Source organism: Equus quagga, chromosome 18 (assembly GCF_021613505.1).
Source record: "Equus quagga isolate Etosha38 chromosome 18, UCLA_HA_Equagga_1.0, whole genome shotgun sequence".
Classification (NCBI taxonomy): domain Eukaryota; kingdom Metazoa; phylum Chordata; class Mammalia; order Perissodactyla; family Equidae; genus Equus; species Equus quagga.
In genome coordinates, this window is record NC_060284.1 from 41569796 (window position 1) to 41584094 (window position 14299).

At 42.8% G+C, this 14299-nt stretch overlaps 1 protein-coding gene across 2 annotated transcripts; it reads left to right on the forward strand.

The window, feature by feature from the left end:
• The first annotated feature begins 3207 nt into the window (after positions 1-3207).
• On the forward strand, positions 3208-10675 carry RBM15 (RNA binding motif protein 15). Of its 2 annotated transcripts, none has more exons than XR_006886021.1 (2): positions 3208-6705; positions 10307-10675. XR_006886021.1 is itself a non-coding variant. In XM_046645473.1 (2 exons), exons 1-2 carry the CDS (start codon positions 3420-3422, stop codon positions 10327-10329), a joined length of 2889 nt encoding a protein of 962 aa, XP_046501429.1. In that variant the 5' UTR covers positions 3208-3419; the 3' UTR covers positions 10330-10675. The 2 variants fall into 2 exon arrangements, 1 of the variants encoding a protein (XP_046501429.1); XM_046645473.1 differs by having other exon boundaries at positions 3208-6285.
• The last annotated feature ends 3624 nt before the right edge of the window (positions 10676-14299 follow it).

The following is a 14299-nucleotide window of genomic DNA, read 5'->3' on the forward strand; positions in this document are numbered from 1 at the left end:
AAAGAAGAGATCAGCACGCTGCTAGGATGCTCAGGGAATCTGTTGGTAGCTTAAACATGTTTCCACAACTACTGAAAGATCCTCCTCACCCAGGTCAGCTGGCTTCACAAACTTGACCATAGATCACAAGGATATCAGATGAAAGCTTGGACTGGACCTCAACAAGTCCATCAGCAGCACCAGAGAATGGGTTCCAAGTCCTGGCCCTCTAAACGATGGGTCACTTTTATCCTCTCCCAGCCTCTCTAAGGCACATGTGTGAAAATAGGCTGATATAACCTCACTAAGCAGCTTCACACTTTAAAGAACACAAAGAAATGAAAAAATAAATCACTTATTTTGACTATAGCATGGATCAACATATTATGTCATTATTCAGTTCCGTCATGGACACACACACACGTGCGCGCACACACACATCACAGGCTATATTTTGGCTCCACGACTGATAATGGAATCCAGGCCTTTTCTGTCTACACTTTATATTACCAGTCCTCTTGACACAAGACACGCTATCAGTGCCCTTAGGCAAGGCTTCCTGCTGTAGTCAGCTATGGGCAGTAGCTCCCATCAAGCTCTCTGGTATTTCAAATGGTAAGCCACTAAGCCTAGCAGAGCTTCAGGCACTGCCACACATACTGGTACCAGCTCTCTGAATTCTTTCCCTCAGCTCTTGTGTTCCCTTAATCCTTATCATGAGGTTGGGAAACTATACTGGTTTGGTCATTATCTTTTTATTTGATCAGTGAGTCACCTCAGCAGGCCAATTTAGGCCAAAATTTGTCACCCTGGAGCCTGATTTATTTGCGTTGGCCATTACAATAAAAGAATAGATTAACTTTAATTGTGTTGTATTAATACAACCTGAAATAGATTAAATCCTCCTGACTACGTAAAGGTTTTTCTTTGAGTGTTTTTTGCTTTTACAAATAATGTGTTGGTAGTTGTTGGTTTTTTTTTATCCTATAGCATCCAGATTTTTATCTTTAAACATCATTTCCCACTAAAAAGAACCAGAGCTCCTTGGAGAAATGACTGAATCCATGTCTGGAGCAAGAAATGTACCAGATAAGCCGGGAACAAAATAATGAAGAGGGGCGAGAGTGGGAAGAGAGTGCAGATGAAAATAGATTGACATGAGTTGATAATGGTTGAAATTGGGTGTTGGGCACATGGGAGTTCTTTACAGTATTCTACTTTTGCATATTTTTTACTTTTTCCATAAAAAAGTCTTTAAGGAAAGCTAAAAGTAATTTGTTTTAAAAAAATGAAACTAATAGCATGCACATAGTAAAACAAGTTTTCTTTTAATAATGCATAAATATGGTATTCAATGAAAAGTTGTCTCTCTCACCCAGACCCTCAAACTCCTAGCCTGATCTTAGTAACAACTTGCCAAATATTCTCCATGAAGTTTCTACGAATAAATAAAAAGAACACATGTACATACACATATATATCATTTGTAAATACCACAAATGATAGCATATTACACACCGATCTATGCCTGACGAAGCTTGATGTTAATAGCTAGTCTTAATACAATGAGAATGTCTACACACTACAATACCGTGGATTTTTATGCTTTTACATACCGGGCTTCTTTCAAGCTTCTTTGATTTAATTAAGAGATAAAAAGCCCACATCTTTACCTTCCTCAAGATTATTTAGAAAGAGAGGGATGGCTAAGGGAGGGCTAAATAGGTTGCAGTCCCTAATCTTAAAACGTTTTTCAAGCTTCGGTTTGAGCCTTTGGGACACTATTGTTATCTTGAAAAACGTCACGTTTAAAAACATCTCACATTCTCAGACCGTGAGAGGTTGAGGAGAGGATCGATACGAGAACCCTCATGACCTCCGCCCGGAGACACCTGGGAGGCCCGCAGAAAGCCTGACTGGAACCGCTGTGATGAACTCCTTCTAATCTCGGTATCACCAGCACCTCGCACAGGTGCTTTTGTGTCTGACACGAGAAAGGTCTCCGGAAAGAACGAAAGTTGGGTTCTGAAGCGAATGACTGAAGGAGCCAAAAGAAGAGGATTTAGAGACAGCAGGGTGGCTGTGCCACTGGGTTCTAATACAGAATATAACCGGAGGTGCCGGGCGGGACAAGAAGCCACAGAAAAAAATGCATGGAGCGTAAATTTCACTCGATTGTATAACCAGGAGAGGCATTACACATAAAAAACGAACATAAATATATTATGGGACTACACAATCCAAAGTCCACTTGAATTCGCAACGTAAATCAGGAAGCCCACATACACTTTCGTGGTGGCCCTACAGTCCCAGCCACCCGCGGGCGGCGAAGCTGGGAGCGTCGGCCCCTCCCCTCGGTTCCTCTGGGTCTGCGCGGGAACTGGGAGCGCCCAGAAGCCGAGGGCTGCGTTTGGCCTGCGCGGCTTTAGCCGCGGGACCCGAGAGCCCGCGCCCGGCGTGTGCACCGCCCCGGGGCGCTGGTGTGCACCGTGACCTCCCGGCCGGGCCTGCCCTGCAGGCCCACGGAGCGCGGGCGGCGCCCTGGCGCGCAGGGGCTTTTTCAGGCTGTTCACCCTTGGGGCCGGGGGACCAAGGTGGTGTGTGGTGGGTGCCCGGGACGGCTGCCTGAGAGACTCGCGGACCTGACGGCCGGAGACCCTGGCCAGCCAGTCCCTTCTCCCGCACAGGTAGGAAGCGAGGAGCCCAGAAATTTCGAGCTCCGAGGGTCGAAGCACAGCCAAGTACACCACGGGACCGAACCAATGTTTGAAGAGAGAACGCCGAAAGCGCGGAGAGGCGGAGCTGACTCGCGAACCCCACCTCGCGACGTCTAAGTGACGTCGCACAGCAGGCGCGTGTTCTGCTTTTTCACCTTCAGTCAGTCCCTTCAGTATATGGGCCTACCCCTTTAAGCGAGTGATGGACACTTATTTCAGCCTATCAACTTCCTCATAAACATCCAATCAGATTTAAACTTCTTTCGGCCGCCGGAGGAGTTGGAAGAAGGGAGTCGAAAGAGAGAGCGCTCTCTCTCTCGCGAGATCTTTGTGAGCCGGCCTCTCAGGAAAAAACGCCAGAGCAGATGGCCCGACTTCCCAAATAGTGGGTTAAAAGACAGGGTCACAAGCCAATGAAAGGGATGAGGAGGTGGGATCACTGCTTTCACCTCTCAAGAAGTACCGTTACGGGGCAGACTTTTTGTCCAATCAACGCCTCCAGACTTTGGGTCAGGTGACCATAGAGTGCAAGGGGCGGAGCTACAGCCTGGCGCGAGGAACCGTTAAGATGGACAACGAGTAGGACCAATGAGGTACTCTGACTAGGACGTTGGGAACCCAATAACAGTGGCCGGGCGGGCGCCTTCCCCGAGCGCGGGGAGATCTGAAGACAGACAAACAGTTTTCCCAATGAGACTGTAGAGGAGAAGTGCTAATTGACCAATGAGGACTGCGGGGCGGGAGCCTTTGCCGCGGCGGAGTCCAAGATGGCGGCGTGCGGTTCCGCTGTGTGAAGCGAGCGCGGGGCGGCGGGTTCACCAGCTCCGCGAAGACGACCTCCGGCGACCCGCAACAATGAAGGGGAAAGAGCGCTCCCCAGTCAAGCCCAAACGCTCGCGTGGTGGCGAGGACTCGACTTCCCGCGGGGAGCGGAGCAAGAAGTTAGGGGGCTCTGGTGGCAGCAATGGGAGCAGCAGCGGAAAGACCGACAGCGGCGGCGGGTCGCGGCGCAGCCTTCACCTGGACAAGTCCAGCAGCCGAGGGGGCAGCCGCGAGTATGACACCGGTGGGGGCAGCTCCAGTAGCCGCTTGCACAGTTACAGCTCCCCGAGCACCAAAAATTCCTCGGGCGGGGGCGAGTCGCGCAGCAGCTCCCGGGGTGGAGGCGGGGAGTCACGTTCCTCTGGGGCCGCCTCCTCAGCTCCTGGCGGCGGGGACGGCGGGGAATACAAGACGCTGAAGATAAGCGAGTTGGGGTCCCAGCTGAGTGACGAAGCTGTGGAGGACGGACTGTTTCACGAGTTCAAACGCTTCGGTGATGTAAGTGTCAAAATCAGTCATCTCTCGGGTTCTGGCAGCGGGGATGAGCGAGTAGCCTTTGTGAACTTCCGGCGGCCAGAGGACGCGCGGGCGGCCAAGCATGCCAGAGGCCGCCTGGTGCTCTATGACCGGCCCCTGAAGATAGAAGCGGTGTATGTGAGCCGGCGCCGCAGCCGTTCCCCTTTAGACAAAGATGCTTATCCCCCGTCAGCCGGCGTGGTCGGGGCCTCTGTAGGTGGTCACCGGCACCCGCCTGGAGGAGGTGGTGGCGGCCAGAGATCACTTTCCCCTGGTGGCGCAGCCTTGGGATACAGAGACTACCGGTTGCAGCAATTGGCTCTTGGCCGCCTGCCTCCTCCACCTCCGCCACCGTTGCCCCGAGAGCTAGAGAGGGAGCGAGACTACCCGTTCTATGAGAGAGTGCGCCCAGCATACAGTCTTGAGCCAAGGGTGGGAGCTGGAGCAGGTGCTGCTCCTTTCAGAGAAGTGGATGAGATCTCACCCGAGGATGATCAGCGAGCTAACCGGACGCTTTTCTTGGGCAACCTAGACATCACTGTGACAGAGAGTGATCTGAGAAGGGCTTTTGACCGCTTTGGAGTCATCACAGAAGTAGACATCAAAAGGCCTTCTCGGGGCCAGACCAGTACCTATGGCTTTCTCAAATTTGAGAACCTAGACATGTCTCACCGGGCCAAACTAGCAATGTCTGGCAAAATTATAATTCGGAATCCTATCAAAATTGGTTATGGTAAAGCAACACCCACCACCCGCCTCTGGGTAGGTGGCCTGGGACCTTGGGTGCCTCTTGCTGCCCTGGCTCGAGAGTTTGACAGATTTGGCACAATACGTACCATAGACTACCGCAAAGGTGATAGTTGGGCGTATATCCAGTATGAAAGCCTGGATGCAGCTCATGCTGCCTGGACCCATATGCGGGGCTTCCCCCTCGGTGGCCCAGATCGTCGCCTTAGAGTAGACTTTGCAGACACAGAACATCGTTACCAGCAGCAATATCTGCAGCCCCTGCCGTTAACTCATTATGAATTGGTAACAGATGCTTTTGGACATCGGGCACCTGACCCTTTGAGGGGGGCTCGGGATAGGACGCCACCCTTACTATACAGAGATCGTGATAGAGACCTTTATGCTGACTCTGATTGGGTGCCACCCCCACCCCCAGTCCGTGAACGCAGCACTCGGACTGCAGCTACTGCTGTACCTGCTTATGAGCCACTGGATAGCCTGGATCGCAGGCGGGATGGCTGGTCCTTGGACCGGGACAGAGGTGAGCGAGATCTGCCCAGCAGCAGAGACCAGCCTAGGAAGCGAAGGCTGCCAGAGGAGAGTGGTGGGCGGCATCTGGATAGGTCCCCTGAGAGCGACCGTCCACGAAAACGTCACTGCGCTCCTTCTCCTGACCGCAGTCCAGAATTGAGCAGTAGCCGGGATCGCTACAACAGTGACAATGATCGATCCTCGCGTCTTGTCTTGGAAAGGCCCTCTCCAATCAGAGACAGACGAGGTAGTTTGGAGAAGAGCCAGGGTGACAAGCGAGACCGTAAAAACTCCGCATCAGCTGAACGGGATAGGAAGCACCGGACAGCTGCTCCCACTGAGGGAAAAAGTCCTTTGAAAAAAGAAGACCGGTCTGATGGGAGTGCAGCCAGCACCAGCACTGCTTCGTCGAAGCTGAAGTCCCCTTCCCAGAAACAGGATGGTGGGACAGCCCCTGCAGCAGCAGCCTCTCCCAAACTCTGTTTGGCCTGGCAGGGCATGCTTCTATTGAAGAACAGCAACTTTCCTTCCAACATGCATCTGTTGCAAGGAGACCTCCAAGTGGCTAGTAGTCTTCTTGTGGAGGGCTCGACTGGAGGCAAAGTGGCTCAGCTCAAGATCACTCAGCGTCTTCGTTTGGACCAGCCCAAGTTGGATGAAGTAACTCGACGCATCAAAGTGGCAGGGCCCAATGGTTATGCCATTCTTCTGGCTGTGCCTGGAAGTTCTGACAGCAGATCCTCCTCTTCCTCCGCCACGTCAGACACTGCCACCTCTACTCAGAGGCCACTTAGGAACCTTGTGTCCTATTTAAAGCAAAAGCAGGCCGCTGGGGTGATCAGCCTCCCTGTGGGGGGCAACAAAGACAAAGAAAACACCGGGGTCCTTCATGCCTTCCCACCCTGTGAGTTCTCCCAGCAGTTCCTGGATTCCCCTGCCAAGGCACTGGCCAAATCTGAAGAAGATTACCTGGTCATGATCATTGTCCGTGGTGCGTCCTAAAGTCCATGTGTAACGTGTATTTAATACTTTGACATGGTTCCTGTTTTGTGATGTGTAATGGGATACAGCATCAGATGAAATTTTCTTTTTAATTAGTTGTTTAGTTGTAGTTTTTTTCTTTTTTATATTTTTATAAACCTTTAAAATAGAAGTCAAGACACTTTAGCTATTATTTTAAGTGAAAGGGATGCCCTTGTAGGTAGCAGGCAGGTGGATTTACTTTAATTAGGAGTTCCTACTCTTATGAGTAACTTGTTTTCCTCTTTTTCTTCATTTTTTTTTCTTTTTTAACCTTGAGCTTAAAAAAATCCTCAAAGTAACAAAACCAAAATTTTGACAAGTCAGAATTTGGAGAAGAGCCCACTGACTATATAAAGATGGTAATAGACACCTAAAGATGGCTTCATTGGTATGTAGATGAGTAATTCCTGTACCAGAAATGTTATTTGTGTGGCTGAAATTCGATCAGGGATCTCAAAAGTATAAGCTGGTGAATTGTGTAGCAATGTAATTTTTAAAATCAGGTATTTGAGTATTTCTCTTAAAGTACACGGTTTATTCCCAGAGAGTTTGCTTTAATATACGCATTTTTATCATTAGTTCTTGAGTTCTGTATCCCGTATATGCACTTTTGGTTTGTAGCTGTAACTGTTCAGTAAAAATTGAGGAGTATGTTACAAACCATATATGTCTTATGCTTACACTAGTATGCAAGAAGTGAGTAGGTGCTTTGAAAATCAGAATTCTTTGGTCAGTTATTGGTGTGTGGTGGATGTTTTTACTGACTTTCAGAGAGGTGTAGCAGGTACAGTTCTAATTTGTGCATATTTCAAAACTTGTGTTTTTCATCAAAGATGAGTTTTTGGTTTTTTATCCATTCAAATTTCTGATTTCAATAATAGAAAGAAGAGTTGTCTGCAGGCTAGTGTGTCACCTTTTGTTTCAATGGGCATTAATCAGCCATATCTGGATTGCAGAATTTTTTAAAGTCATCATAAAATGCCTTTGACGTGGTCTTTTTAAATTTTGCTTGTATTTTTATTTTCATATTTAAGCAGCGATGACAGTACATTATTGAAAATGTTTTGAATATCTTCACAATTTTGTGTTTAATATTTTCACTGGTCTCTAACCAGAGAATTGAAATGTCACTGTAGGAAAACCCTTTTTTATTGTTTTATTTTCCCAGACATCTGGAATTAATTCAGAATAATTTAATCCACTCACAGTTTTTTTCAAAACTGAAGATTATATCAACTTCTGGTTGTTAACAAGGGCTTTTGCTGCTTAACAGTGATGAATCATTTTCTTTTTTGTCTTACTTTTTTATCTACCCCTCTGCCCCACCCCTAGTTTCTCAGGTCATTAATAAGTATATTTCCCTCCTTGATTTAAATGCTGAGGACATTAGCTAAGGCCCTTGATCTTTAATTATGATTAGAAACTTTAGGACCTTGTGGATCATGGTCATGTTTCTATTCCGTGAAAATGACTTATTGAAAGCCTGGCAGAACCCAACTGTTCTCTTTCTGTTATCAAAGCTGGTAGTTTTGAAATAGCACCAATAATAACCCAGGGAAACGTCATATAGTTTTTTATTTTCTGTTATGACAGGTGTCTAATGCATGTCAGCATGAAAGCCTCATCACTGCTGTGTCATCCTTTTTGGTTTTCACTGTGCATTTATCAATTTTCTTTTTAAGTTTGGAAGTTTTCGTGTTTTTTGTTTTTAAACCGGAAAAACTAGCCATTTGAGAGAAGGATGGGACTAGGCTGTGAGCGCAAAGGTCCTTGGTTAGCCTGTAGGAAAATGCCTGAAATTCTACAATTAAGACTTTTGGTGCTTTTTGCTTTTAAAAAGCCATACTTGGCATGCTAGTATGAAATAGTTCAGAAACTAATGCAAGTGTAGTCTCTCTATACATGGGGTCAAAGTACAATTTGTGGCTAGATACATTTTTCCAGTTTAAATAATCTTACTAACCATTAACTTTTGAATATCTTGATGAGATGGCTGGATAAGATTTACTCCTTTAGGGAGTGAAGTCCATCACATCTAATTTTACTATAATCCAAAGTGTGTGTGGTTTCCCCTTTTTCTTTTTTCTTTTCTTTTTTTTATGTTGATGGCAACAGCTTACTGAATAGTACTGTGGTTTTTGCTCCGTGTTTATTTGAATCTTTATCTGACATCGTGACTTTTGTTAGATCTGGGCAATTTGTGCTTCACTGTTTTTGAAACAATGGCTTGATACCATTTCTAAATGTATGTATTATAAATAACTAATTATGTTTAGTTCAGTGCTTACCTATGGAGTGCTATCACTTAGATGACTCTCTTATTTGTGTTGCCCATTCTATTGTGCAGGTTCATAATATTGGTAAACTATCTACTTAAACCTTCAGAATGGAATGAAAGCAAAAGTCTAAAACTATCTGGTTCTCATTCTGATTAGCCAGAACTTCATAATCTCAACATTGGGTGTTCCCTATAACAACCAATTTTTTCTTCTTTTTTTAAATATTGTTTAATTGATTTTTCCGGAACTCAATTCAAATGAATGGAAAGAAAATTTCTTCATTATATCATTTAATGACTTATAAAGTATTACTGGTGAAAAACATCACGCTAATTAAGACTTGTAAATCATAACTGCAAACTTTGTGGAAAGTTAAGCAATCATTCAGCTCCTAGCTAATTTTTTAATATTATTTTGTTGGTTGTAACTGGGATTACTATAAAGAGTTTTCCACACAAAAATTTAAATTCCTGCTTTAAGGTACATACTTTGACTCTCAACTGAGAGTAGGTAGAGTTTTCTCTTTAATGATTATATCTTAAAATGTCCATCCTCTGGCTGGTATAAGCTTTTGTCATATTTTGAAGATAATAGAACTTTGGCCCTTCTTAATTAGATTATTTCAGGTACAGTGGTAAAAATTAGGCGTGTATTTGTTGCTTTCAGAGTCAAACACTGTTTAGGTTTATTTTAAAACTATTTTATGAGCAAGTTTTCACTGACAGTGCTTTTTTTCCCTTAATTTTAAGTCCACCTTCTTTAGATGGTGAAATTGCTCATTATGCAGGTACAGCTTGAACTGCAGTTTGGATCCACAGAGGAACCATTCACCCAAAACTCTGTGGTAACAGAATTAGGAAATCCTGTTGAGAAGACGGCCTTAATGACCTTTCATGTTAAATTTTTGGAGAGAATTTTTGGACATTTTTTTTTCTGTCTGTGCCACAGTGTTTGATTTTGAGTAGGAGTTAGGTATGAAAACAAGAGAAGTGGAGCTCACCCTGTTAACATTCTGGTTATAGTGATGTCTCTAAAGGGAGAAAATAATTTCAGGTAACTACAGTGAACTGTCTTGCTTAATGAAGAATTTTATATGTATGATTTAAACTGAGTTGAAAAGTAAAAGTCCTAAAGTGTTCTTTGGCTGTTTAGCAATTGTTTGTATGAGTATTTTCTTAAAAGAAAATAACAGCTGCTGTCTTTGGTAACACAGATGAAGGTGGGTTTTTAAATGGCTTTGTATCCTGACCCCTTTCTACAATAACAGAGTAGTTCTGTATTGCTCCATATAAATTACAGAATGAAAATCGAGGGGGTAAAAGTTTGACTAAACTCCACCTTTTTATAGTTTCATTTTTTTAAGTTATATTTAGAATATATTGATTATAAACTTGCTTTTTTATGAATTTTTTTGATGTGTTTTACTCAGTTACATGAGTGTAAAGGATATGTTCAGGCCTATAATCCTCACTTAATTGCAGTCTTTAAGAAAATCCACCCTATTGTTCTACTTGTTATTTGTCTATTCATACAGTAGATTCATTTCAAAGTTTGTGCCAGTGGGTATTATTGGTGCTTTTTGAAGTCAAGATGGACTATCCAGGAAGGTCTTGTTAACATTATGTTCATCTATAATGGCATAGGGGAAATATATATATTTTTAATATTGTAAACATTTGTACTGAATAACCTTTTTTTCCCCCCCGCAAGCAAAACTGGTGAACAGCGGATGAAGATATGGAATTCAAAGCTCTAATGGACCTTTTTGAAGAGAAGTTGTGGCTTATGTGGAGTTTACATGGGCCTCTTGATGGAAGAAAGCTAATCTGTTTAGTATTTGTGCATTTTACTAAAATGGCAGCTTAAAGTTGTGTATCTGCTATTGTGATGCCAATGCCGGTGTTTTAAGTGGAAAAAAAATGACCTCTTGCTTTGTGCTGTGTACACAAGATTTCTGGAAAAGTAAAGAAAAACCCTTTTTATGGCTCACACAGCTTAAAAGTAGCTGTCACTCAAACGTGCGCTCACAGTTGAGCTGCTTTTGTTTTATTCTAAATAAATTGTTTCTTTTGAGGAAAATGTTTTTCTGCCTGGAAGTGAATTGACGGCAAACCTTTGACCCCTTTGTTTGCAGCTGAGGGGGTACTTGCTGCTGCTCAGATCTTGTATGTCTTGAGCAAGAAGCAGGGAGACCATCATTTTGACTATCACGGTGTGTCAATTCTGAAGGATCACTAGTGTTACCGTGACCCCCTTTGTTTGCAGTGAAGGGGATCATTTGCTTCTCAGTCCTCAACTTGATGAGGAAATGGTGCTGTTTGCTGGCACGCAAGAAGCCGGGGCAAGCACCGTAAGCCTCACCACAGTGCACGAGTCGGGGGCTTTGCTGGTTTGAAGAGCCGGAGTTGCTGAAATTTAAGTTTTGATTTATTTTGTTCACCCATCACGTTTGGCCTTAGTTTCATTTTTAATTTGAAGAAAAGTTTGAAATTGCTTTATCTTGCACTTAACCTTTGCACCAAATTGCCAAAAGAAGGAGAAATGCTCCGTTTGCTTTTTAAATGTTATTGATGATGTTAATAAAGCCTTTCCTGACACATTTGAGGAGCTCCTCCGTCTCCAGGGGCTTCTTACCAGAGTTATGCAGTGATGGGTTTAGTTCTGAATGGATGAAGAGTTCCTGAGAGCTAGCGTTTGTAATTAGAACCGTTACTTGGTATCTGTGCCTTATTTGACCTGTGGTTCCACATGCCTTGGATGTGCATGCACCGTGACGGTTTCATAGGTACGAACGCACACTCAGGCCCAGTCACTTCGGTTGGTAGTACAGATTGTGAGGAAAAAAATGGAGGCATCCTTAAGGAGGAAAAAGTGTTTGCCTTTAGTTCCTGCATTATCCTGTACAGGGGCTCCTGAGTTTTGGAAGCTGTTCCCAGTACAGGAGAACAACTCCCCTGTTTGCAGCAGGAGACTTCGGTGCACAGTGACAACGCTGGAGTTCAAGAGGAAGCCAGCAGTGCTGCACCATTGGCTTCAGACACCATTGTTGTTTGCCAGTTTTAAACGTAACTAGTTGCAGACGAAGACCACCTTGAAATGCAGGCTTGTTGGGCTTGTTTTGAATTTTAACCTCGGATGGAAGAGCCCTAGTGCTGTCTGTCTCCATGCGGGATGATGATTACTTAGGCAACAGGTGATTATCAACAAAGGATGCCACGGTTATACTCTGCAAGGTGGTGTTCCAGTGGCAAACAGCTGTATAAACTCTTGTAAACAGGTAAGAGGGTTTTTAGAGATCAAAAATGCATTATAATTAATAGGGTGAGGGCTTTTAATGTTTTGTATATGTTTCTCTGATTGGAAGTGTGTAGGGACTCTGCTGCTGTTACTAGCTTCTTCACCTCACTAAAGTGTTGTATTTATGAAATTCCAGGCCAGAACTTTTGTTCTACTTGGTATTTTTATTTTTAAATTTATTTTAACATGAAAAAAATATTTTAATGTGGGAGCCAAAGTAGTAAAGTCCTGGTTATGGATTCGGGACCTACAGCCTTAAATCCTTTAACATTTTGACGTTTTCCATTAACTGTGGCCCTCACCCTTAGTGGTGATTTAATGGTGCTGGAAGAACTTGCTCCTGTAAAAATGTTGCTCATTACAAACACTGACTTCTAAACCTCCAAGTTAAGAACATTATGGTATATAGCAAAAAAAAAAAAGTGTACCATCAGACTGAGAATGATAGATAATCTACCTGAAAGTTTGTTTTGTTCTTATCCCACAGAGAGATTAATTAATTATAAAATTAGGTAACTACAACTTTAGGGAAGTGAATAGGCAATGTTGAGAAAAATCTAGCTTTTGTCTGCTCTTACCATTTTCATTGTCCATGTAGTCCTACTAGCCTTCTGAGGCCTTCCAGCCCCTTTCCTTGACAAGCAAGTGTGAAGCTTTGGCAGCTTAACGCAAGCACAACTTTTTAAGTATATAGTACATTTTAGGTTCCCTTGCTTTGTTTTAAATGGGATCAAAAAATTTTAATAAGAATTACTCTTTCATGAAAATTTTGTTTTTCATCTCTTTCCAAAGGAGAAAAGTGAAGTACAGTGATTTTTTTTCAGGTTCTTAGTGTGTCATTTACAAGAGTTTTTAAAACCTCTGCTTATGAGTTAGCTGCCATCTAAAGCTTTGCTAAATGATTGCTCACCTGTATTTCTTTCAGCATTTTATGCCTTTTAGAAATGTCAGTTTCTGGTATATTTTCTTTCTCTGGCTAGTCCACACTGAAAGCCCGTTAAGTATTTTTTCTGATTAGTGAGCAAGTATTTTAGGTAGCTATGATGATTTGTGGAAGATTATGTTACACTTTATCTCTACATCTTTAGTGTCTTTCTGAGGTCCCAGGCTTCATCTCTCAAGAACAAGAAAAAGGTGTTGCAAACAGGGCATTTGTTTATTTGTATATGAAACCATATCATGCAAAATGGAAAGGTACACAGCATGACAGTTTTTTGAAACTATTCATGAAATCTTTTTATTTCTAGCTGCACCATGAAGGAAAAATTATTCATTGGGTTGAGTGTTAGATCTAGAGTTCTGGTTTTATAAATTGGAAACTGCCCTTTTGGATTATTTGTGTAGTTTGTCGGTGTGTTTCTTATCTAAATTTGGGGTTCTGCTATAAAGGAAATGGTTCCAAGAACATCTCTGAATTGACTTGTGGTCATTTTGAAAAGCCTGGCTATGAGTATTAAAATTGAAAATAGCAATTAGCCTGACTATAGTGAAACAAGCTACATTTTATATATTGTCACTTCTGTAACTTAAGTCACGTTACTGTTTACAAACTGTTTATCTGAGGCAATAAATCTAGTGCTTATGGCTTGTACAGCATCTATTTTTCTTTTTGCACTAGGATATCTGATTATGGCTTAACTAACCATCACCTTCATCTTCCATTCCAATTTACTCTCTTTAAATTTCCATAGGAAAAAGACCCTTTTCTTGAAAAGTTGAATTACAAGCTAGTTTTAAATTCTTAGCAGAGGAATTTTGTGAGTAACAAAATTCCTTCAACCCTCAGACAAGATTGTTCTTAACAACCAAGAAGAGATTTTGACTTTAAGGTAAAATTACTTAACATGATTCTGTCTGAATGCTATAATATTAAGCTTTTAGGTAGGGTTTCTGTAGAATCATTTGAATGCTGACTGTCTGTTATGAACTAAGGTACTGAGCATATAGAGGAAAGTATCAAATAGTCTCTACCTGTCAGCAATTTATACTCTAATGGAGGAAACTAGATATATAAACAGGTAAATAATTAAATTTAGGGAAAAAGTTCACAGTTTAAGACAACTATAGGAAAGATGTTATGAGCCAATATTTGATGAATTGCTAATGAATTTTTACAGGTGATATGAGTATATGAATGAGTATATGAACAGGTTCCTCTAAGCCGCGATGGTCAAGAAAGGCTTTACAAAATAATTTGTTAGTTGGAGTAGGATGTGGAATGATGGAGGGAGATTGGGATTGAGCTGTCAGGCAGACAAGCATGAATAATAGTGTAGCAGTTTGTTGATTGATGGAAAAGATGCAGGCTGAAGCCTGGAAAACTAGTAAAATGGTTGGGTCAACAAAAATAGGGAATCCTGAAGAGCAAGCCAGTTTGAGGAGGGTGGGGAGTGAGGATGGATAATC